General features: G+C 41.9%; 1 protein-coding gene across 1 annotated transcript in view; it reads right to left on the reverse strand.

The window, feature by feature from the left end:
* The window catches only part of LOC134528059 (dynein axonemal heavy chain 1-like), a 146,014-nt gene that overhangs the window by 58,546 nt on the left and 64,771 nt on the right, over nucleotides 1-22,697 (reverse strand). Inside the window, exons 21-23 of the mRNA XM_063361279.1 lie at nucleotides 14,158-14,321; nucleotides 8,768-8,972; nucleotides 4,686-4,783 (exon numbers count right to left, since the gene is read on the reverse strand). Of these exons, the coding sequence (XP_063217349.1) occupies nucleotides 4,686-4,783; nucleotides 8,768-8,972; nucleotides 14,158-14,321 (467 nt within the window). The remainder of the gene's footprint in view (nucleotides 1-4,685; nucleotides 4,784-8,767; nucleotides 8,973-14,157; nucleotides 14,322-22,697) is intronic.

Here is a 22,697-nt window from a genome sequence, read left to right on the forward strand (position 1 = left end):
AAGACGTTCCGCTTTGTTGAAAGAATAACAGGAACACATAAATAACAGTAAGACCATGTGGTGAAGCATGTTTCGTCCAGCTACCAACTGCTTTATTAAAAGTAGACGCACTTTAAAATAAAATGTATGTGTGCGTATACAAAATTAGTAGTATTTAATTTTGAGACCTTTGTCTGCAGATAGTACCTTTAATTATCTCATACAGTATATTAAGTATTTAAATTTTACCAATGAGATCCCTTGGTAATCGACACTTTAATGATGCAAATAATTTTAGATACATTTAGCCAACTGTATAGTTTTTGCTATACTTTTTATGTTAATGTTTATTATGCTTTAAACACATTCCGAAATGAAAATTTTAAGTAATTGCATTTAAAAATTGTTTTAGTTTGGTTTTATTGACACCCACGCAATAAAATTTTAATGTTATGTATCACAGTAGTATAACGACAGTAAACTATCAACTAACTTATATGTTGTTGATTCTATACGTCTCTTCTAATTCGCTTTATTTTATGGGGGATTTAATACAAAACGTATAATAATTCTCAATTTTTCAGATCGCTTTTGCATCAGCTATATACTCGTAAACGAAAAGACATACCTGTTCGATTCATGATTTGACATATTTGTGTGTGAATTAAATAATGTATATTTTAATAACCATGCAAGTGTGTTTGTTATGTAGATAGCGGGAATACACATAACCAATATAAAGAGGCCGGAATAATTCGGGGGTTCACTGACCTGAAGGCTAGCCTCCAAGAACAGCTGTGTACTCATGTAGACTACAGCTGCTCAGTAGCTGGTCGCTGACAAAGTGATAGCAAACATTGGAAACTTATTACGAAGGTGGCACTAATTTGTAATTAGTGGAATTCTAGCTTGTTATGGAAAGAAAACGCAAATTTTTCAGGTCTCTACTAATCAACAAAATAATAAATTAAAATAATTAATAAATTTGTCATCAGTATTTTGCAAAGCCTTTTTGTTCTTGCATGAACTTACTAAACTATGTATTAAGTTGTCATTTTCAGTATACTACAGCAAGTAGGCCTATTTATATATTTTTTTTTCTCAGGTCAAAAAATACAAAGAAAATTGAAGTTGATAGCTTTGACAGGCGCGTGATAAGGGACACCATAAAAGAGTTTTACGTAGTCAAGAAAATTGTACCAACAGTAGGTAAACTTATGCCAGTTCTGAGAGAAAAAATTGGCTGGAAGTGGAGTCAGTCATCTCTTCGTAGACTCCTCAAAGAGATGGGGTTTGTGTGGAAACGGTCGCAAAAAAAAGCGCGTGTTTCTCATTGAAAGGGCCAATATAGTTGTTTGGCGTTCGAAGTATTTGACGACAATGAAACAACTAAGAAGAGAAGGGAGACACATATTTTATACTGACGAAACGTGGATCGACACCAATTTAACTTTTAAGAAGTGTTGGCAGAAGAAAGGAGATGTTGAAGGTTTAGTGGAAAGTGGACATGCAGGAAACAGGCTCATTGTTTTGCACATTGCGTCACAAGAAGGCTTTCTTCCAAATGGACGGTTGATTTACAAGGCCAATTCGTCAACAGGAGACTATCACGGGAGATGAATGCTCAAAATTTTGAGAAGTGGGTTTTGCAGCAAGTGTTACCAAATCTTCCACCAAACTCCGTGATAGTTATGGACAACGCACCATACCACTCAAAACAATTACAAAACCCACCGTATAAATATGAAGTTAAAAAAGAAATATTTGCATGGTTACAAAGAAAAGGTGTCACGTGCGAGGATACAGTGAGGAAAGCTACTCTGATTGAGCTACTTGAGCAGCACCGGTCAAGAGAAAAAATATGTTCTGTTAACAAACTGTTCCAGCAGTACGGGCATACAGTAGTAAGATTACCACCATATATGTGCGACTTCAATGCCATTTAACTTGCTTGGACGAAGATCAAACATTATATTCGAACAAACAACACGACTGGAGATTTGTCACTTCAGTCTTCGCAGCGTCAAACATAAGAACCTGTTGAAGCTGTATCAAAGGAAGACTGGGTAGGATACTGCAAGCATGTATAAAAAATGGAAGAAGATTATTGGAAGAACGACTGCGTCATGGAAATAGCCGTAGATGAATTCCTGATCAATTTGGAACACGAGAGTGACGACACAGGTAGTGAAAGTGAAGGTGGTAGCTGCAGTGAGGAAAAATTATGATGTGATAGCGACAACTCTTGTTTAGCTCAACCATTGTAAATAGTCAAAACATAAATTTAGTTTTTCATGACACAGTGCCATCTAACATGTTTTTGTGGAATTTTCATGTCCCTAGTTATTATTTATTCTACGCTTGCCACTTTAAGCATACAATTTTCACAAATAAGTCAAATATGTAGAGTTAAGAAGATGATATGAGGTATGAAACAGTGGATTTTATCCGGATCGCCAAACTGGAAAACGAATGGTCAGACCATTACATTACCGCTTGAACTTATTAAACTAAATGTATCAATACAGTTTCTCATGCGGAACTTCATTGTGTTTATGTATTTATTCGAAAAATTAAATATTGGAATGACAAATAAGTTATAGCTTGACTTCGTGTCGACAGAAGGATTATTTGCAACAGAACGCATTTTTTTTATCGGGTTTTACAAACCAAGAACACACGAAGTGCACTTTGAACCGATGGTCTAATGCTTTCAGGACGCATAGTAATATGTACAGCTGTTGAACTTCTTAAGGGAGGGGAGAAGCGGCAAGCCTGACTAGGGGGTTAGAGCGCGGAGTGGGGGGGAAACGAGGACTAGGAAGGCCAGCCCTCACGTCGTTTGGAAACGTACGTGTGTAACTTTTTTCCACAGACCCTTGCTGCAACATGCGATAAACTTTTGATCCTGTAACCAGTTTACTACAATGTGTTACCATTGTATTAAAGAGATTGATAATTTAGTTACATATAAATACGAAACATTTGTTATGATTTTACTCTGACGTTTTCACGAAAAATCTACGGCGTGGATCCTAACTGCGTCTTTCTCTGGTTTTTTGCTCAAATATATCGCGACAAACCCCTTAAAGGCCACGGGAATGCATGAAAGGATGTGAGTGACTCGTCCTGAAAGACTGCACCGCCGATTATGTGAGGATCATTTTAAGTATTCGAAATATCTTAAAAAATTACTGATCCTTACAGATGCACATTTACGGGATTCTTTAGACTAAAGGTCGCTTTAAGGAGGTGTTTCGAAAACGCATTTATATTTACAGACCCGAAAATTTGGCAGACTAGTTTGTCAGCAAGTAAAACTGAAAAATTTTATAATTTTTCATGCGGTTAGTGATTGGGTTGCAGTTGTTTTGTCACATCCTTCAACCAAAAGCTAATAATTACCTATCAGTTATAAATCAAGTAAACGAATGCCGTTTAACTCAATAAAAGAACAAGAATTTTCTCACACTGAATAGAAATCAGCCATTGGAAAATCAAATGTGGTAAATTATCGGTAGCGATGGGGGAAATTCGCGTTATGTTCTAGTGACAGGTTAAAATCCAAAAACTTGTGCATAATCAAGTCAATCTCAGGACTAAATTGGCTGTTGCTGCCATATTTATCTTTCTCTCTTGTTCGCACATTGTTCATTAAGATGATAATTAGATATTTTTAATTGGCTTCTAGTCCTTCATTGTGTGTCAAGTGACCTCCAACGACCAGGGTCATTCAGTGTATCAAAATGTACAATCTAGACAGTCACCAAAAAATAACGAAAATTTCTTAGGTCTCTAGAGGCGCGGTGGTCGAGTGGTTAGAACACTCGCCTCCCAGCAATGTGACCAGGGTTCGATTTCCGGCGGGATCAAACCGGGGTTTTCTCAAGAGGACGTTGCCGTGGCCTGTGTGTTTTCTCGGAGTACTCCCGTTTACCCCATCAGTTCATTATGTCGCTGCTCCACATCCCGTCTCACTTCACGCATTATTTAGGATGGCCGGAACGACAGATAGGGCAGTCGGCTCGTGTGATATGTTGTTTAAATAATTCATGGAATGGGAAAATTTGATTAAATCATAAATGCAAAATAAGTAAAAAAAAAAAACTATGTAAAAAAATCAGCTGATGTCAAATAGATATACACAACGACGTAAACTAATATCGGCTTTGTTTTAGTTCTGTTCATTTTTTTCACATTATTTATTATTTATGATTTTTTTTTCCCATAACAAACAGTGCATATGACCAAGAAATTGTACTTAATCGGCTCGTATGAGTACCTGCTCCCCTATCCATCCACGAAGATCCTGCCTCAGGCGTGGAAACTGCATGTTTATTTTCAATTTTTCCCAGGACAGCTTTCAAAAGTTTGTATACTTCAACGCCAGCCCAAATGAACGACTGAGCGCTATGAGTAGAGACCCGGAAAATTCGCGGGTTCAATGACCTCCAGGATAGACTCCAATATCCTCTACACACTCGGGCAAATGCCAACTGTTCATTGGCTGCTGACTTGTGAGTCGTCTCGACTGGGTGGGCTGTGATTCGACACTTCTTTGAGTGAGGGTCTCTAATTGGCCCTCAGTCCTCCAGATGAACAGTGAACCAATGACAGAAGCAGCACTAAGGTATAATTATTTGAATTTTAGCATAATACGAAATGAACCCGCGAATTTCCCGGGTCTCTAGCTATGAGGCTAGTACCTCGCCAAGCCGGTGAAGAACTTGCCCATGGCCTTGTAGTCCAGCTGGTCCGAGCAGTTGAACACCACGCACTGCACTGCGAAGGCCTTCGCCAAGTCCTGCAAGCAAGACACTGTCGCTGTATAGTTACATATATATTCACACTAAATGTGTACAGCAGCAGCGTATTCCCCAACGTTAGTGTAATGTTACACCTACGTGTGTGTGTGTATTTCTACTCTCGTAAAAATTATACCAAAAATTGTTAAGGTACAACTGATATGGTTTGGTATATGTATACTCTGTGATATATAATTTTAGATAATATACGTATGCATTAATATTTTTAACAACAATTAGTTTATTTTATTACTACATCGTTGGGCAATTTTACACTAGAAATAAACGTAATAATTTGTACTACTTCCAATAATATTTTATTTATTGTGGATTATAGCTGTACTTGAAAGCTATGTTTTAGATTTATCGCCTTTATTTTTCAAGTTAACGCTTCTAACAATCTGAGAGAATTAGAGAAATTTTGGTTAATAGTCTACCATCTTAACCACTTTACCATCGTGCACACAAATGAATCCTTCCTAATGGGAATACCATTTTCGTAATCTAATGTAAAACATAAGAGGTTTTGTAAGTATTTATTGAAAAATACAATTCTTTTGTTTTGGCAGTTACTTGGTAGTTGAAATTTACTGTGACAAACACTTTGTACTTTTAAAATATCTACAAGCACAATATACTAACAAAAAACAGGATACTAAACAAAAATTTAACACCTGATTCATGTTTAATTTTTGATGTATACATCCACATTAATTTAATATGTTAGATATTGTAAAAAAAAAATTAACATTTGTGTATTTTTACCAAAGCTTAAGCACAATTTAGTTTTTTTTAGAAACATATGGTAAAGTAACACCAATATAACGAAAATATAGTAAAATTACTAAACCTTTGTTAATGTAATTTGACGAATATTTTTACAGTGTATGATATCATTCATTTTCCCCAAGTAAACACATTAATTTATAATTATGCAGGCGTCAACATCGACCCCATCGCCGGCTTAAATATTGGCTACAGCGACCTCCCTCAACTGTCTCCCACTTCTATGTTTGCATTCTGTACCGGTCTGACAGTGTGGCCAGCAGTTGTGCCATTGATGAGACAAACACAGGGCTCACTAATGTTCCAGAACTATAAAACAGCTAGTTCTTTCACGCAATTCCTATCCGTTAGACGTACATTGAGGCCAAGTTATGGCATGAGTTTTCTAGATGACTAGAAAAGAAAATATCGGAGCTCTCCAATCCCCACGCTGGACGCCTGGCTTACCATTGCTCGATATTCGTGCCCCGACAAAATGTAATTATATTGGAAACTTCTGTAAATTTTCGATACCCTTAACAAGAATACACCTATTTAATGGCAAAAGTATTCCTTTATCTAGGTATGAAATATGAATAATCCAGATTCTCCCTTTCTAGTTGTGTGATTTAGAACATTATTTGGGACATATTTCTTTACTGGTTTACTCTGTATGTCATATGAAATAAACTGAAAATACACAACTAAAAATACTTACACAAACACACGGCAAACAAGTCAAATTTGCAAGGTGCAAGGAATCGGTCAGAGTGAGATAGTAGCAGTGCTTGCAGTGGACAGAAATGAGCAGATATGAAGAAGTGGTGTTGACAAGCACTAAGCATGTCTGAACTAGAGCCTAGACGAGCACCTTGTTAGTCTCCGTCTTAACCATGCCTGCAGGGCTAGCGGGCATGCCGCCTAACTGCAGGTGCAAGGCACCAGTCAGCACGAGATAGCAGCAGTGCTTGCAGTGGACAGGCATGAGCGGATATGAAGAAGTGGTGTAGACAAGCACTAAGCATGTCTGAACTAGAGCCTAGACGAGCACCTTGTTAGTCTCCGTCTTAACCATGCCTGCAGGGCTACCGGGCATGCCGCCTAACTGAAGGTACGAGGCACCAATCAGCACGAGATAGTAGCAGTGCTTGCAGTGGACAGGCATGAGCAGATATGAAGAAGTGATGTAGACAAGCATTAAGCATGTCTGAACTAGAGCCTAGACAAGCACCTTGTTAGCCTGCAGGGCTAGCGGGCATGCCGCCTAACTGAAGGTGCGAGGCACCAATCAGCACGAGAAAGTAGCAGTGCTTGCAGTGGACAGGCACGAGCGGACATGAACAAGCACTAAGCATGTCTGAACCAGGGCCTGGACGAGCACCTTGGTGGTCTCCGTCTTGCCCGTGCCTGCCGGGCCAGCGGGCGCGCCGCCGAACTGCAGGTGCAAGGCACCAGTCAGCGTGAGATAGTAGCAGTGCTTGCAGTGGACAGGCATGAGCGGACATGAACAAGCACGAAGCATGTACGCACTAGGAACTAGACGAGCACCTTGGTGGTCTCCGTCTTGCCCGTGCCTGCCGGGCCAGCGGGCGCGCCGCCGAACTGCAGGTGCAAGGCACCAGTCAGCGTGAGATAGTAGCAGTGATTGCAGTGGACAGGCATGAGCGGACATGAACAAGCACGAAGCATGTATGCACTAGGAACTAGACGAGCACCTTGGTGGTCTCCGTCTTGCCCGTGCCTGCCGGGCCAGCGGGCGCGCCGCCGAACTGCAGGTGCAAGGCACCAGTCAGCGTGAGATAGTAGCAGTGCTTGCAGTGGACAGGCATGAGCGGACATGAACAAGCACGAAGCATGTATGCACTAGGAACTAGACGAGCACCTTGGTGGTCTCCGTCTTGCCCGTGCCTGCCGGGCCAGCGGGCGCGCCGCCGAACTGCAGGTGCAAGGCACCAGTCAGCGTGAGATAGTAGCAGTGCTTGCAGTGGACAGGCATGAGCGGACATGAACAAGCACGAAGCATGTATGCACTAGGAACTAGACGAGCACCTTGGTGGTCTCCGTCTTGCCCGTGCCTGCCGGGCCAGCGGGCGCGCCGCCGAACTGCAGGTGCAAGGCACCAGTCAGCGTGAGATAGTAGCAGTGCTTGCAGTGGACAGGCATGAGCGGACATGAACAAGCACGAAGCATGTATGCACTAGGAACTAGACGAGCACCTTGGTGGTCTCCGTCTTGCCCGTGCCTGCCGGGCCAGCGGGCGCGCCGCCGAACTGCAGGTGCAAGGCACCAGTCAGCGTGAGATAGTAGCAGTGCTTGCAGTGGACAGGCATGAGCGGACATGAACAAGCACGAAGCATGTACGCACTAGGAACTAGACGAGCACCTTGGTGGTCTCCGTCTTGCCCGTGCCTGCCGGGCCAGCGGGCGCGCCGCCGAACTGCAGGTGCAAGGCACCAGTCAGCGTGAGATAGTAGCAGTGATTGCAGTGGACAGGCATAAGCGGACATGAACAAGCACGAAGCATGTATGCACTAGGAACTAGACGAGCACCTTGGTGGTCTCCGTCTTGCCCGTGCCTGCCGGGCCAGCGGGCGCGCCGCCGAACTGCAGGTGCAAGGCACCAGTCAGCGTGAGATAGTAGCAGTGCTTGCAGTGGACAGGCATGAGCGGACATGAACAAGCACGAAGCATGTATGCACTAGGAACTAGACGAGCACCTTGGTGGTCTCCGTCTTGCCCGTGCCTGCCGGGCCAGCGGGCGCGCCGCCTAACTGCAGGTGCAAGGCACCAGTCAGCGTGAGATAGTAGCAGTGCTTGCAGTGGACAGGCATGAGCGGACATGAACAAGCACGAAGCATGTATGCACTAGGAACTAGACGAGCACCTTGGTGGTCTCCGTCTTGCCCGTGCCTGCCGGGCCAGCGGGCGCGCCGCCGAACTGCAGGTGCAAGGCACCAGTCAGCGTGAGATAGTAGCAGTGCTTGCAGTGGACAGGAATGAGCGGACATGAACAAGCACGAAGCATGTATGCACTAGGAACTAGACAAGCACCTTGGTGGTCTCCGTCTTGCCCGTGCCTGCCGGGCCAGCGGGCGCGCCGCCGAACTGCAGGTGCAAGGCACCAGTCAGCGTGAGATAGCAGCAGTGCTTGCAGTGGACAGGCATGAGCGGACATGAACAAGCACGAAGAATGTACGCACTAGGAACTAGACGAGCACCTTGGTGGTCTCCGTCTTGCCCGTGCCTGCCGGGCCAGCGGGCGCGCCGCCGAACTGCAGGTGCAAGGCGCCAGTCAGCGTGAGGTAGCAGCGGTCTGTGAGTGGCGTCATCACCAGGCGCCCCGTGTTACCCAGGTACTCGTAGCCGTACGGGAAGTCCGCGTTCACCATGCGGATGCGTAGGTTCTCCTCCACCCAGTAGTACCTGCGGGCACACGCCTGCAGTCAGTGTTGTGCAACCGTCTCAGAAGCCTCGCCGTTCTCTTTCGCCATTCTCACCATTCATTTATTTTGCACGTTCGTCCCTACGGCTATGTGGGATTAAAGTTCTCACCAGGTCATCAAACTTCAATACAGTTTTAACAGGAATACTAAGTGTGAAAATGTTAAACGTAAATTTTAACCCTCTAGAAAACTGCAAGAAAAAACGAAATGAAAAGCGACAGTTTCGATAAATTCTGAACGAACTAGGAAAACTGGCCTCTTAGTAATGCTACCTGGCGACCAAGATCAATAGCCGGAATCCACCCGGAATTAATCTTAACGCAAGTGACTCAAGTAATCCCGGATTACAGAACGTGCTGAACCACAGAATTCCGTGTGCCTGTGGGTTTTCTCGGTTTACTCACGTTTTCCCCCACCAGTTCATTCAGTTACTGCTCCACACGTATGGCCAAGTGTTTTTCGTGGGAAAAAAAAATTCTGAACGTGCAATAGACTGCAATAAGGATATGCTCGTGCCAGCGTTTTCTCCCTTTCCTCTCTTGTCCAGGCCATTCAGGAATCGTTTGCTTCCACACTGAGGGGCTGTGGTTGGTGTACCGACAGTTAAAATTTGAGTGAAAGAAACTCAACCATTCACGAAGCACAGATGATGTGTTTCTAACTCTCAGCGAAGAATGCATCCATGCCCCATATCATACGCCCCTCGCGCATCCTTGAGGCTGGTCTAAACGACAGGTCCGTCCGTGGGATAGGGCAGGTAGCTCCTGTGATTGTCGGCTCCAAGCCGGTAGCCGCAGGATTTTATGAAAGCGAGGGTCCCGTATAACCATCATATCATTTTTATGTGCAAGTTTTCTTTACAGTTGATTTTTAAATAAAATATTGATAGTAACACATAAATGTCAGGGAATAGTAGACATTTAGAACTGAAACGTTCACGCATTGAAAATTAAGTAAAGATTTTGCTTGATAAAAGAAAACTGAACTTTTATAAATTTTGGTTTTTATTTATTTGTCCTTCATATTTTATTCTTACGTCCATTATTTGAAGATTTCGCTAGAAAAAGTCAAAAGTATATATGCAAAGCAACATTAAATATAGACTACTTGGAAACACAATTCCTACCCCTTCTGTGTATGAGGCATGTCGGGCTATAATAGGAATGAAACACATCATTGCAGCCCACTAAGTATTATAATAATTATTCTAAACACATATCTCTGTAAAAATTATGTAGCTAAGTTTCTTTTATTTTCTCATTCTGTCTTAGCTTGTGTTTCTTTTAATCCTGGAAGGGAGGGGTCCGGACCTACCCCTGTCTATGACCTTGTCGGCTCGATTCATGCATGTAGACCATGCCTCGGGTGGCAACTACATGTCGATTTTCTTTTTTACTATCCAGTCTCTTGCTACATGAATACGTGGGTTTTGTTTGCTCTGTCACAATATTCAGCTGTCAAAGTAATGTTTGCTGAAACCCCTGGCAAAAAAAAAAGACACGTTGTTTTGAACAGTGTATTAGTACAGGATTCTAGTGACCTTTTTAACTGGGTTTATGCACTTTGCAAACACTATCGCTTAGCCACCAGCAAAATACAGACTGTGTGTTTACTTTTGAAACCAAACTAATATTTAATGATGTTTTGTTTTGAAAATATTTTTATGTGAATTTAAAGCCAGAAATTGCTTTTGGCGTATTTATTTTACGTATGGTTTATTTTAAATAGACCGTTTTGTGTTCTCTGGCGGGCTCTATGGATGCCATGATGTGATTGGCCGCGGTCTCGGCAGCGCGGCGTTTCAAATATCAAACAATGGGGCATTTGAAACGTCCGGCCCGTTGCATCGTGGGATTTAGAACACCTAACAAGAAACTATCCTCATCCAGGTGCGGTCGGCATCCCGCATGTAGGTGCATCTTCAAGAGATGAAAAACTGTGCAAAATCATCGTCGTGCAAATGCACAATTAGTGACTTGCACTGTGCACAGATTTTGTTGTGACCTTTTGTACTAATTTATTTATGCTTGAGATCATAAGTAAGTTATCTACGTGTGAAATAAGCACTGGTCCAGCACAACGGCCGCAAAGGTAGGCCACCTTGTGTACACAATTTACGGATGCTATCATGTTTTGAGATGTAAAACACACTACCAGTACGTTAGAGGTATGTTCATTGGGAAGAATAAACGTTGATAAATTAAACTGAAAACTTATTAATTTTAAATAATGACAGTGAAATAAAATACACTCATTACAACACCTAATGCCAGTGGTCTTCTTTGTAACCTCTTGTGTTTCACCAGACTGAGCAACCGTAACTTTACCTTTTATGATTATCAATATTTAAAAGATATTTCTATTTCGCCGAACTATTAATTTAAGTGTAATAAAACTATTTGAGTTGCAGTGTCCAACCTAACACTAGGCAGTCTAATAGTCATATGTTTTCAAGAATGTCTAGTTGGAATGCCTTGGTTAATTTAAGTATGTTAATAATGTCATATATGTTTAAAACATCTGAAAGATGTATTTTCAATGAAACTTAAATAACAGAAAAACCTTTACTCTGCTTCAAAAGGTAAAATTCATCTAAAGTCCAGCGCAAAGTAGTGGCGCCCAATTTTATTTATTATTTTATATGTGTCATAACCACACCATAACAACCAATTTCGAGATTAGCAATTTAAGCTGTATTTCAGCAGCCAGATCTTAGCAGTTTGAATCAATAAAATTATACCCTTTGAGAAACTATTTATATCTGAATTAGTAGTTATTTATGTAAGTTGATGTTCATGTACAACAGATAGTACGCGATTCTACTCTTGTATCAAGCCCCTGAGAGGTAGTTGTTTATTTTTATTTTTTTTTCTATCTTATTAGGCTGTAATTATGCTTTTATGTCAGTAGGTTAGTAAAGTGGTTTCTGATTAGCTAAACGTGATCTAATCTTACAATTATAAATTCCACACGTGCAAATGCACTACGGTATCCGAACCCAAGGCCCCTTCGCAACGAAGTTGGCACTCCGACCGAGTATGCTACAAAGGTTGTCTTCCGGCGTCTGGTCCTTGTTTTATCCGAGTGATAGTCTTAAGGCCAAACGCGTATGAAGCATCGCTCCATTTGACTAATAACCAAACATTTTTTGCTCATATTTCTCTTACTTGCCTGACTGTACCAGCCTTCCTGTGTTTTCTCTTAAAAAACGAAAAGTGAATCTTATTTCGCCTTACCTCTAGAGACATGCCAAATTCGCGTTATAATTTGGGATATAGCTCATAATGCATACCATTACACACTTCAACTACGCTCTTATTGGCAAATAGGTAGATTTGACTCGCCCCGAAGTACAAGAAACACCCAAAATACAAAATTCAAATTACACAATTGCATGCAATCCAGCCGAAAGGTAAAATTTGGCAGCAGACGTTGTACAAAGGACACCGACTTATTTGTATTCAAGTGTAGAGTTATTTCCGGTACCATGAAATAACGTAAATAGTATAGACCTCACACTATCTCCCATTCGTAACCTATATTCGATAGTACCCTAAACCATTTTTTTCTAAGACAGCATTGTACTTATTTCTTATTTCTTGCCGCCATACGTTAGAGGCCTAGAGCCGTAACAACTATCATAGGGAAATTATTTTATTTATGCAAGGGACATAGAAAATGTAGGATGTAAATTCATTATAACTTTAACAGTTAATCAAACTGACGTACACCTAAAGAGCTATGAAGCAGCAACAAACGTTTTTAACACGCTTTTATTAGCTTCATACGTATGTATGTAACGGAAACTTTGAACAAAACGTCGGATTAACTCGAAATTTGACATACTTATCAAGGACCGATGACAATTCAATATTTTAAACAGTTAGACCCGTTATCGTTACTAGGATACCAATAATTAAAAAAAATTTGTTTCCTAAAACTGGTACCTAGTGTCTTTGCGCCAAGACCGAGAAGGGAAACTACCAGGCGCGCCAATCACCTATTTCTCGGAAAAGTTACCGACTTTGAATAAGATGAAATTTTCGGAGAGGGAATCTGAGAACCGGCTATCTCATCCGAGGGAGGAAGCAGGCGCCCAAATTGCTCATTTCTCGGATGTTACTGACTTATAATAAACATCAATGACTTCCCAATTTTATTGAAATTCATTGATTTTCATAGTAGGATATTGAAAATATTGTGTACTATAGTTATTCAATACGCTATGTCGAATATATATTTTAAAAGAGCCAATATCTACTCAAACACACTTTAATAGTAAATTGATAAATAAAGAAAACCATAGGTACTAAAAAATGAAAAATAAATAATAGTTTAAAAAAACTAAAAAACACGCTTTTATAGAAAATCCAACTAAAAAATTTAAATAAATAATAATTAAAAAACTAAAGAACACACTTTTATAGAAAATCCAACTAAAAAAAGAAAATAAATTTTAATAAATTTGAATTAAGAATAGTGTAAATAAGAAAAAATGTATTTTATTGTAAAAAAAAGTGTGGGGTGCATGGTGTCAATAGTTATAAATATTTTATTGACAGATATGACTAGAAGGATTATCATTTTTATAATATGTTAAAAAGCACCCCACGCTTTTTTTACAATAAAATACTTTTTTTTCTTGTTTACACATTCTTAATTCAAATTTACTAAAATTTATTTTATATTTTTTAGTTGGATTTTCTATAAAAGCGTGTTTTTTTTTGTTTTTTAATTATTATTTATTTTTTAAACTGTAGCTTAAATTTCAACCATGAATAACTGTTTACTGTGTAGTGTATTTGCTAAAACTGTTTGTTACAGGTGCTGACACCAAAACAAGCTATATTTCAGCACAAACCTATCTAGAAATAAATTTGTTCTTAAAATGTACAATGTTTCAGGCAATGCGTTATTTCAAGTTTTCACGTCAAAGCTGTTACGGTATTTTAAGTGAATCCACCAAGTGTACATAATGAAGATATGACATATTGGTGTATCCACATAAGTAGGTAACTTAAATCAACTATTATTCAGTTAACTAGACAAACTGATATTTTCAGTGCTTTTGCCAAACCTGTAATTTTTTTTCAGCATGTCCTCTAATATCGTTATTTCCTACGCTTAACCATCGTCGAGGATGCAAGACGCTGCGGCGCGCTCACCTCAGCTGGCTGATCCACTCGAAGTCGTTGACGCTCGCCACGCCCTTGTCTATGAGGCTGATGACCACGTCTCGGGCATGGACTTCTATCACGATCAGAGCCGACAGCACCTGGCGCTCCAGCCACCGCAACTTGCCGCGCACCAGCGACCGCAACACGTCCAGCTGCCGGAAGTCAAGACCGTGATGTGGCAGAGCATACCCTCCAACAACCTCCACAATACACCAGCAGGCGAGACCGTGATTTAACAGAGCTACCCTCCAACAACCTCCACAAACACCGGCAGGCGAGACCGTGATGTAGCAGAGCATACCCTGCAACAACCTCCACAATACACCGGCAGACGAGACCGTGATGTAGCAGAGCATACCCTCCAACAACCTCCACAAACACCGGCAGGCGAGACCGTGATTTAACAGAGCTACCCTCCAACAACCTCCACAAACACCGGCAGGCGAGACCGTGATTTAACAGAGCTACCCTCCAACAACCTCCACAAACACCGGCAGGCGAGACCGTGATGTAGCAGAGCATACCCTGCAACAACCTCCACAATACACCGGCAGACGAGACCGTGATGTAGCAGAGCATACCCTCCAACAACCTCCACAGTACACTGGCAGGCGAGACCGTGATGTAGCAGAACATACTCTCCAAAAACCTCCTCAATGCACCGGCAGGCGAGACCGTGATGTAGCAGATCATACCCTCCAACAACCTCCTCAATGCACCGGCAGGCGAGACCGTGATGTAACAGATCATACCCTCCAACAACCTCCTCAATGCACCGGCAGGCGAGACCGTGATGTAGCAGAACATACTCTCCAAAAACCTCCTCAATGCACCGGCAGGCGAGACCGTGGTGTAGCAGATCATACCCTCCAACAACCTCCTCAATGCACCGGCAGGCGAGACCGTGATGTAACAGATCATACCCTCCAACAACCTCCTCAATGCACCGGCAGGCGAGACCGTTATGTAGCAGAGTATACCCTCCAACAACCTACACAATATACCGGCAGGCGAGACCGTGATGTAACAGATCATACCCTCCAACAACCTACACAGTACACAGGTAGGCGAGACCGTGATGTAGCAGAGCATACCCTCAACAACCTTTACAATGCACTGGCAGGCGAGACCGGAAATTTATCAAAGCATACTCTCTAAAAACCATCGCAGCATGAAGGTAGGCTAGACTGTAGAGCATACTCTCCAACAACCACTACATTATTTAGGCAGGAAGGACTTTGAAGTATCACAGAATACCCTCTAACGACCACCACAGCATGTAGGCAGACCGGACTGTTAAGTAGCAGATAATACATTCTAACAGTTACCACAGATTTTAGGCAGGCAGGACTTTAAATGTAGCAGAACATACAATCTAACTACTGCATTATTCAGGCAGACGAGACAGTGAAGTAGCAGAGCATACCTGCTAAAAACCACCACACCATGGTGAAAGCAGTGTTGGAATGTGAGTGAATTTATTTTTTGGAGTGTTACTAGCGAGAGATGTTCATAGGAGGTGTACGGTGTATTATGCATATGTGTATATCTATGGTAGAGGCACTGCTATGTGTGTGACTTAAGTTTATTACTATGGTTGTTGCCAAGTGAATACTCTCTGGTAAGGGCTTTTTGTTTAAGGTGAAGAGTTTTCTAATACGATTTAATTGTTGTTCTGTTTTCTTAATAAATGTATTTTGTTACATATTCAACACTGTATCTATGAATCATTATATTTAACAAGTAGCTAAGCATACTCTCTAACAACCATAATAGTATCCAAGCAGGCGAGACCATAGTAGCCGACCATACACTCTTACAACCACCAAAATACGTAGGAAGTCGAGTCCACGAAAATACCATAACATACCCTCTAACAACTACCCAAACTTGTAGGCAGGTGAGACTATGCAAGTATTTCTGCATACCCTCTACCTACCAGCATAGCATGAATGCCGACGAGACCTTGAAAGTAGCTGAGCATCTCCTCTATAAATCACAACAGAATGAAGGCAGGCATTACCGTGAAAGTAGCAGAGCATACCTTATAACAACCCACAAATCTAGGCAGGCGATAATGTGACATTAGCAGAGTATACCCTCGAACAACTCCCACAGCACACTGGTAGGCGAGACCATGAAATTGTATTATTTGACTACAGTCTATAGGCCACCTTTCCATAACAGTAACAAATCACGTGGTTTTATAAAGATTAATTTGTCTCTTTGGCAAATGCGATTTAAAGGTAAGGGTAAAAAATGAGGAAAGTTAGTGTTGGAGATAGTTAAAAATTATTGAGTAAAGTATCTTCTGATTACTGAATGCCAGCCCGGCTAGTCAAAATTATCAATAATTCATTATCAGTAAATATTAATATCAGCCTATTCATCCAACACTAACTGTATTTATAAAAATTATTAAACTAAATATTAATAATGAGTCTTGCGGAGGGCAGATAATATGTGTTGACTGGCATAGAGTATGCATCATGGGTGTTTAATATATAATGAAATGGTGGAGGAAAAATGTCAGGACGGAATCAAACCGCCCCTAATGTTATTCATATTGCTTTGGCAGATGGTTCACGCACTCTTTATATGAAATGTATTGGTATTTTCACAACTTATAATCGTATTAGTACACGGAGCCAGAGAGTCTTTTAGACAATTTGCGAAAAGAGAAAGGCGTGACTTACGCCACTCAGCTACCTTGCAAGTGTACGATTTCCATGTTTCTGGCTTCGTTTCGGTAAGTTTTGTACAGTAACGCGTGTATTTTGAGTACAGAGTTTTTTTATTTACTGGCCGCAGTAAACTGTTAGCGTTATACTTGCGCAGAAGCCAGGTGGTGCAAAACATTTTTAGAGACGTATATTTTGATAATGGTATTGTGTCAATACTGAATGATTTTGTTTTGTTGCCATAAATAAAAACCTATTCAACATCAGAATAGAGAGCAGTGCGATATACATGCTGTAAATATATATGTTTTATATGTATATATAAATTGTTCGGAAATTAGATGCCAACATATTTCCTTGTTAATCTTCAAATATAACTGTTTACATTGCACACTACAGTTGTTACGGGTGTAACTGTGACCCTCGTAACATTTTCTTTTACCTCCTGAACGTTTCTTGGTAATAACGCCTAAAAGTAGGCATCCTGTAGCTCTGCACTTAACGCAGCATTTGTGCGACATTCCTGACAGTATAGACTACTCTGCATTGCATTATGTCATCGCTGTATGGCCCGAAAACCCATCCGGTGCGAGGCATTGGCCGATTGTTTTCGACAGTGCTTGGCGAAAGAAGTTCATTGAATCGCCGGGTAGATAAACCCCTCCGGCGAGGGAGGGAGCAGCAGTTGGGAGACAATGATGCCCAAGGAAGTAACTGCTACAAGACCTCGCGCCGAAGCTAACACCACGCCGCCTTAACCATCGCCCTGGTATGTGACATCATGCTATCCACGACACCCAGCGCGATCATGGGGACTTAGCCTCAAACATGGGTAAGCTCCATCTTGGTTAAACTCGAAAACGAACTTAATGTAGAACAGCTGGGCATCCTGCCGAACGTCACCAGGACGGGCCAGTCTCCAAAGGTAACTCGCCCAACGAGTGGTAAGACCCACTCGCTCAACGAGTCTAACTCACTCGGCGAGTGAATTGCAAAAACTCGCTCTTCGATGGTATTGAGCATGCTGAATGAAATGACTGTCTGAGGGATCTCTCCCCTTTTTTATTTGGTAACCCAGTTCTCTTAGTGTGAGCCTTACCGGCTTGGGGCCCTCATGGGCGTGGATACGGATAAGCCGTATACGCGAAACAGGAGAGATGTTAGAGATCCAGCTATGTTCAGAGGCCGAGGATACCCATCTCAGCATAGACACAACCTTCACCCCCTGCCTCGCTCAGCTAACCAGACAATTGGCTGTGTCATAAGCTCCTACCCCATTCTACCACATCACACTGGGGCCCCTCAATCATCCAGGGAACCCGTGGTCCAGTGGAGGTCCTATCGAAACCTCTCCTAGCTATCCAGGCTAGTACCGGAGTTGTGTCGCAACTCACTGTGTCGACTCCGCATAGGGCTGGAGAACCCTTGGAGTCTGTTCCAGCGATCGGAGCACCACCACCAAGTACGATTCCTACCCAATCAGAATCCTGGGCCTTGGAGGAAACCTCAACGGGGGCACATTCAATCTTTCATGGATTCTTCCCGTACTACTACTAACTTGGCATCTATACGACATAAGACCGTTCGCCAACAGGCTAGCCAACCGCCACTCTTCAGAATCACTCCACAGGATGTTCTTGTCTCCTCGGACTACCCTCCGACCTGCCATACCTCGGCCCGACAGGTTTACAGCCGGTTAAAGCCCGGATGTACCTGTACTCATCCGGCAGCGATCATAGAAAGCCCTGGATAGACATGACAATCCAGTCGTGGGTGGGCTGGAGGGTCTTGGGGTTATCTCGGTACCTCCCCCGACCACTGGACTAGGGGAATGTATCTCACCTAGTCGAGCAGTTTACATCTATTTTTAAGCCCGGGTGCCCCCGAACACGCCGGCGCCATTCTCAGTCGTTTCCATTACCATAGGCCTGATCTATTCACTATGGGGCCCTTGGGACCAAGACACCGAGGATCGGCAGTCGAATCCCCAGAAAGGTTTCAAATGTATCAAATGATTCAGCCAAGTCGCCATTTCTGGTCCCATACATGCAATTGAGGATTCACTGCGCCAGGGTTATGCTCGGCATTGTCCTCTTTAGTTAAGGCGATGCTATGACTAGAGGTTGAGGCTACCCGTCCCAACATAGTCACCACAATTCGCCCCCAACAGTTGTGCCCACGTGGAGGCAGAGGATTGCCACTTGGTGCGGAGAGGCTATGTATTCGCATCCTTGCACCCATTCCGTGCACCTGTTGGATCATGTCTCGGATACTAGAGCCGGCAACAGCTCCGACACCTCAAGGGACAATCACCTTCCCCGCAGGGTCAGGCCCACTCTCGCCAGAATGAATGACATAAGGAACTCGGTGGCGAGGAAAACTAGTTTGTTGTCAGATGAGTGTGAGAGAAGCGAGCAGGGTACCTGTTTTCGTGGAAGACAGCCACAAGGAAGAATGGGGGAGACACGGGCGTAAGGGCTGGCTGGTCGAGGGCAAGGCAAATGGCTGTAGTTTTTGGTGTCAATAATTTTTTGACAGTGGAAGGAAGAAAGGTGTAAAATTTAGGCATGTCAAAGCTACGCCCGCATGTCATCATGCTAGTGGTACTGATCAGTACCATGCGACTGGAGTGGAGTGACACACGAGCTGGTCAGTGATTCCAAGGTTGGAACGATTTGCGCTCGCTCATCAGCCACGAGTACAGAGTCTTGGGCGAGTCGCCGTTGGATTTGCTGTGACGAGTTCAGGCGGGTCCTCGAGCATCGTGAGTGGCGCCGCCACGAAGGCCGAGTGGAGCACTGCAATGGAGGGAGAGTAGCACCCGCTACTCCTACAAAGAGGATTTTCTGTGGGTGTCTACTAGAAGTCGTCAACGAGGACATCGATGCGAGTGACAATTTGGAAATATCATTTTTTCATTGGCGGCCATACACGTGCTCAAGAGCTGGTTAAAAAAAAATTATGTTCAAATGATTGGTTACACGTTAACTTAAGTATGGGGCTAAACGTGTAACTAGTTTCATTTTCCCCAATCGGCTACTTTATCAGTTTAATATATCTTTATTTCAACAGTATTATATTCGTATCATTTTATCTTTAATGTTACATAACGTTAGTAGAAAATTTGTTCAGCTGGAAGCAGATTAAACTATTAAGTAAACTTACATCGCCAGTTACGCATAATGTTGTAAATATTTATCAATGTCGATTTTAATAATGTGTTTGAAAAAATGCTCCACGTTACTTGACTGATTTTCACAAAGTCTTTAAATTAATTTGTGCACCAGATAGTAATAACGAAGAGAGTCTTGTCAAGTTAATACTTATAGAGGTGTTTTGAAAATACTTACTGAAACTCTTATAATTGATAATTTAGTGTTTTTAGTGCTTTTTCTTAAATTATTTTCTGTTTGTTTACCAGCTTTTGAGGTTGGAGAACGAGTAAATATGTAGAAGGAAGAAGCTCTGATAGTAACAACCATTCTTGGGGATGGTGTTTGGCTGCGCATTATAAATATTTTAACTTAAAAGTCCTAAATAAATGTGTTAGTAAATGTGTAAAGTGTTAATTATAGCACTGTAGTTAAATACTTTGGTAACTAACTTTGCAAATAATTGCCTTGTAAAAGTTTAAATTATTATTTACAGTTTGTTGGTGCTGCTCAGCTATAATAAAGGGGGAAACAAAACTTGTTGGCTGCCTAACTAGAGCGCCTTGTGACACGGTACTGAAGCCCACTTTAAAAAGCTAGTTTCTATCCTATAAGAATGTTATACAAGAATTGCCAAAGTAGTACAAGTACAAAGTCCACAGGGGCTTGGCCCCGAACTGAGGGGTAAAGTTGTGATTGATAGATTTTCGAGCGGTCTATGACGGGAGATTAATTATAAACGAAAAATAGGTTAGCCGCCCTGTCTCTGTCGCTCCCAGGACTGGCAGAAAAAGGCGAGATACCACGCAGACGAGCGAGGAGTGATTTTTCAGAATTGATTTATTGAAGCACGAAGCAGTGTGGGATGTATTTTAATCCATTTTTCCCAGGAAACTTATGTGGGTCAGCTCGGTGAATGATGCTGCTGATTTACAACTGTATTCTGGCTGTCGCGTTATTCACTCCGATTAGCCATGAAGCAGGTCAGCATTTTTAAACGTCGCTTGGCGAGTGGTAAGTATATCAAGTTGGCCACCACACACTGGAATCAAACTCAAAATTTGTCAGTACTTATGCTATTTTCTAATTATGTCATTGCAAAAATTTTTAAATTTTAGGCTGATATTGAAACAAACTGAGCAGAAACTATTTCCGAAAATTGATATATCTCACGTGTGGTGGCAACTTTTACATCAATTCGACACAAACTTATAACATGCTCGAACGTTTTATTTAATGTAGAAAAATATTTTCTACAAAGCAAATTAACATTAATCAAACACTAATTCCTGACATATTTTAAGTTCTAAATTCGTATGTGTGGCGCAAACTTATACTATATGTGCGAATGGGTAAATGAAGCTGGTTGAAATGCTGTACATGATAGTTGTCAGAGTCCTCTAAATACGGAGGACTCTGGCCACAGGGCTTTTATTTTACAGAATTTTGTTTCTTATGGCCAGTTACACCACTGAAGCGATCTAGTTTCGTTTTGCGATGTGAATCAAGCTCGCTAATGAAACTGTTGTAACAAATTATTTTTATAATTTCCGTGTTGTTGCGTCGCACGGTCATGCACCGAAGCTTAGTGCGACCGTACCTCAGGCATCTTGGTGGACACCGAACCATTGTGTCATCGTGAGTGTTTAGCTAACAATGGAATCGAGCTGCTTAATTACACACAAGTTGTCACATTTCAGTCGTGATCAGGGCCAATAGGTCAAGGTCAATGGTCCCCTCCGGAGGCCCAGGTAGATGAGGAATTGAAGCCAAACAAAGAGTGCCAACGATGGTTAAACATAAGTCTCAGCCTGTATTTTGTTTTAACAGAACAGTCAACTGTTTAAATGCTAATATCATGCAGAGTTGTCAACTTCGAAAACAACGCAATAAATTTATTTTTTTGTTAAAAGGGTATAAGTCCAGGACTTCAGCCCTTTTAACGTAAATAATAAAATTAAAATGTGATTTCCGACCATTGTTGTAGGTGTTACAACTGTCTTTTTTACATAAACCGATGGGTCTATCGTCAAATAATGTTGTCAAACAATAATCTCATTTTCGAAAATAATGTGACTTCCGCCCTTTTAACAAACAGCTATTCATTTGTCCGTTTGAATTTATTCGAGGGAAAAAAAGAATTTTTTTCCTCAAAACGGGAACTTTCCCCTCGAAATTAAGATTTCTTTTTTCGTTTGGAGGATTTTGTTTAGTAATTTTTAAGGTCTTTTGAAGGTCAAAGTTCGTCTAATATGGCGGTCGTGATGTCACAATCCAAGATGGCGAACAGCTCCTTGGCTGGAACCCTGGCACCGGAGGAGCATCTGTTTACTACACCGTACACGCGAAATGTCACGCCAAGTTGCGCCCTCGCCACAAGAACGCGTCGCGCCATCGATAACGGCCTCCAAGGACCTGGCATTCAGGAAACTTGACAAGTAAAACTCTAATGAGGCTATCGATACTATAGCACAGCTCTCCTTAGCTTACAGCATGTAGTATAACGGACATCCAACCTCTATTTCCAATATCTGCCACTAACGCTGTCTTTGTTTCCGTGCGCATTGGTGCCATATATAGGCCATAGAGCACAGACGTTTAAGATACAAATTGGTAATTTTTCAGAAAAAAAATATGTGTCTAAAATAATTAATTAAACATTTTTGAAAAAAAAATCTGAATCATGGTGCACTGT

The sequence above is a fragment of the Bacillus rossius genome, chromosome 1, assembly GCF_032445375.1.
Source record: "Bacillus rossius redtenbacheri isolate Brsri chromosome 1, Brsri_v3, whole genome shotgun sequence".
Taxonomy (NCBI): Eukaryota; Metazoa; Arthropoda; class Insecta; order Phasmatodea; family Bacillidae; genus Bacillus; species Bacillus rossius.